This window comes from Apodemus sylvaticus, chromosome 7 (genome assembly GCF_947179515.1).
Source record: "Apodemus sylvaticus chromosome 7, mApoSyl1.1, whole genome shotgun sequence".
Classification (NCBI taxonomy): Eukaryota; Metazoa; Chordata; class Mammalia; order Rodentia; family Muridae; genus Apodemus; species Apodemus sylvaticus.
Window position 1 is genome coordinate 106,506,895 of NC_067478.1, and position 3,758 is coordinate 106,510,652.

General features: G+C 51.3%; 1 protein-coding gene across 1 annotated transcript in view; it reads left to right on the plus strand.

The window, feature by feature from the left end:
* Positions 1 to 1,868, plus strand: part of LOC127689291 (beta-galactosidase-1-like protein 2) — a 45,101-nt gene extending 43,233 nt beyond the window's left edge. Inside the window, exons 18-19 of the mRNA XM_052188787.1 lie at positions 17 to 133; positions 419 to 1,868. Coding sequence (XP_052044747.1) covers positions 17 to 133; positions 419 to 505 — 204 coding nt within the window. The 3' untranslated portion in view covers positions 506 to 1,868. The remainder of the gene's footprint in view (positions 1 to 16; positions 134 to 418) is intronic.
* The last annotated feature ends 1,890 nt before the right edge of the window (positions 1,869 to 3,758 follow it).

A 3,758-nucleotide genomic window follows, 5' to 3' on the forward strand; every position in this document is an offset into this window, starting at 1 on the left:
CCTGTTTTATTTGAAGGGCTGGGTGAAGGGGGTTGTATTCGTCAATGGTCAAAACCTTGGACGCTACTGGAACGTAGGACCTCAGGAGACTCTCTACCTCCCAGGTGTCTGGCTGGACAAAGGACTCAACAAGGTGGGAATACTTGTAGACTCCCTCCGTTTCCCCTGAAACTCTTTCCATCACTGCTCCCCCTGCTATCAAGTTGCTTCTCTGCCTCTAAAATGCTTGACCAAGAAGTAGAAGAGGGTGGGTATTTCAGCTACCCTATCCTCCCCCTTCCCCTATCGACAAGTCTGCATTCACCCCTACCACCTTCTTCCAACTGCATCCCACCCCCACCTTTCCAATCCTGCTCTCTCATAGCTCTCCCGTCTGCCTACAGGATAGACCTCACAGCCCAGCCCTTGTCTCCCGCAGGTTATCATTTTCGAAGAGACAATGTCAGGTTCCATCGTACAGTCTACTGACATCCCCCACCTGGGCAGGAACCAGTATGTTAACTGAACAGCAGTCCCAGCAGTCCCTGCTGTGGTTGGCAGCTTCCTTCCTTCCTCTCCTGCAGGAGAAGTCGTCATAACTAGCAACCTCAGGGAATGAAGGGCTACCGTCAACTCAGACCAAATTCCTAAGCCTGAGGGGACTGAAGAGAAGACGGGGTAGCACTGTCTGGGATACACGCAGTGAGATGTCTTCTCTTCTGGTTTTGTGGAAGGCACTTTCTGCTCCCCTGATCTTTCAGGGGAGGCCATAGGACTGTCTCTGAGGGTGGCGTATATAGTTATACATCACCTCCGAGGAACGAGCTGAACCTGTGTGGGTACAGCCCTCTTCTGGAAGTGCAAGCCTCACTGCCCAGCCTGCTGGTGCTGGCTTGGCTTTTTGACCATTCCCAGCAGTGTATGGTCACATCGTAGACAGTCTCTTTGTGATCCTAAATTCAGGGGTTTGTCATCGCTTGTAGAGTAAAGAGAACAGGGGGTCTTATAGGAATCAAGTTTATTTTTTGACTTTGCACCTTCCAGTTCTGGGGATCTGGAAGAAACGTGTCTTTTCCTTTTCACTTTGTCTCTTACTACATGAATCAGTTGATAAACCGAGCCTAAGAGAAACAGGCGTGTTCAGTACTTATCGCCCATGGTAAGAACTTGGTGTTTCAGCAGAAACCACCTCACACCCATGCTCTCAGGAAGGGGATGACAGAAGGCCTAGGGAGGCGGTACTGGGCAGCTGCGCCCCACTGCAGCAGACTCTGGGGTTAGCTACAGCCCACAGGTCTAGCACTGTTCTTGTTTCTAGCTCAGTGATTAGTTGAACACTCTTCTTCTCCCTTCCTGACCAAACAGCAGGAAGGAGGAAAGGCAGCCTTCTGCCACACAGTCTTAGTTGAGATTGAAGGCTCTTGTTCAAGGGATCAAGTGCAATGGCTTGGCTTGGGCTTGCCCTTCTAAATTGCAATACATTTGAGGCCAACCGTCTTTGTGGATGTCCCAAGCTTGTCTGTGCCACTCTCAGTCATGGGAGAAGGTGACCCTTCAGGATGCGGCTACCGATGGTACCCGGCTGGCAGGTGACCCAAGCTGCTGGCTCCTTACCACCTTGCCTGATTTCAATTCTCCTTGAAATGGCATTGCATTAGGAGCAGTCCAATCTAAGGCTGGTAGTTAAGAACTTTCTAGAAAGCTAAGCCACAATGTATCAGTTAGCTCTAGGAGATGGTTTCTCTTCCTAAACTACATCTCACCCGGACTGCTCCAAGTAATAGTGGAAATCAGTACGCATCTGTGAGTGCAGAGCCCAGTGGAGATGGGTTAGGCAAGAACAGGCAAACGGAGAGGCTTACAGACTGACAGCATGGCGCCCCGCCCCCCCCCCCCCCCCCCCAGGAGGGCCAAGAACACTGTAGTCAGGACTACTGCAGCCGCCGCCGAGCTGAAGGCCCCACTAACTTATTTGTGAGGACTTCTGGGGGTACAACCCGTGTCCCACTGGGTCTGAGCAATTGAGGTTGTACCTGTCGTCTGTCTGTCTGTCTGTCTGTCTGTCTGTCTGTCTCTAAGATGGAATCATAGTCCAGACTGGCCTTGATCTTTTTCTTTTCTAGCGTTAGCTTCCCAGCTTCTGAGATCGCAGGCTCGTAGCATCATGCTCGACTCAAAGGAACTTTTCTTTCTTTTTTTTTTTAAAGCCTTTCATTTGTCTTAAAGTTTTAAAATAAAATGACATGATGATTATTTGGTTTTGTGCCTGGGGGAGTTAGGTGTCTGAGAGCCTCGATGGGATGCGTGACTGTTCAGAGGGCAGCCTGTGGCAGGTGGTTCTCTCCTTGTATCCTGGGGAACAAACTTGGATTGCCAGGGTTGGTGAAAAGTACCCTTACCCACTGAGCTTTCCTGCTCGCCCTCAAAGGAAGCCTTTCAAACGGAAGCCTGTAGGCGACGCCTAAAGAACAGGACCTACCGAGCCCCCGCCCTTACCCACTCTTGCCAGTTCCTTCTGAGATGCCTGGAATATCTAGCATTCGTCTAAGATGCAGGAGAGTCCAGGGCTACCTGAGCTGAGACAGAGCCAGAGAGCAGTGTCATATTGTCACTGTCTCGCATTACATAAGAACAGGTTTCTGCAAAGCTGAATTAAGCAGGGGTGTGCTGGGAAGTGTGACAGGCAGTCGGGATATAAAGGAATCTCACACAGCATCCTTCTGTAACCGGGAGAAGCAGCCTCGGAGTGGGCTTTATGCATACACAATGCGGTATGTAACCAGATAAGGTCTTTCTGTAGCAACATTTTTCTCTCCCTCCCTAGCATGTGCTGCCGACCTTAGCTCTCCAGGATTGACTAGTTCTTACAGATCCTGTGAACCACAGACCTGATCTCAGCCCCTCCGGAGTTCCTCTCAGCAGCATCCGATTGCTCTGAGACGCTGTTCGCTCACTCTACTCACTGTGTGGGACCACACAGGTGGGATCTTGACCCCAGCACCCTCCAGTGTCTGTTCCCATCCTCACGGCAGGCACACAGACAGCTGGTCCTCACTGTCCACGCACGTGTACGACAAGGTCAGAAACACGACGCCACTTCCCTCGTGTGACCTCGCCTGAACTCTGTCTAGTAGAAACAAATGGAAATTCCGTTGTGTGTCCCAGAGGGTTTTGGCTCCTGTCTCTTCATTCCACACATGACCCCGTTCGTTCTTAAGCTTGGAGTGCAGCTGCTCCACCCTGCCCTCCCCAGCCCGCCATCGTCTCGTACTGGTGTATCGCAGCGGCTGCCTCCCCGTCCGCTAGCTTGGCCCACTTGTTCTCTGCACTGGAAGCAAGGTGGCTCTTCTTGCAGGTCAGTTCCATCAGTGGATCCCAGTTTCACTTGGAGTAGAAACCAAAATCCAGTTGCAGTCACATTGCTTTTTTTTTTTTTTTGTATGGGGAGAACTCTGCAGTTGGGGGGCAGTTCTCTTTTAACAGGATTCTCTGCCTCAGCTGCCTCAGCTGCACGTCGGCATGCTCCTGTTTGGTTCCACATTCCCGTGTGAGGGAGGCCTTTCCCCTCACGCTTCACGGAACCCCAGGCCCCCTCACTGCTCTCCCTGCAGCAGCTCACACCTGAGATGCTGCACTGTTATCATGGCCTCCTGTATTTGGCCAGTAAGCCCCACATGCTGGGTCCCCGAAGAATGCCTGTTCACCGCAGGCATCTGGTAAATATTTGTTGGACGGTTAAATTAATAAACGGGAATAAAATAAGACAGGGCTGAAGAGGA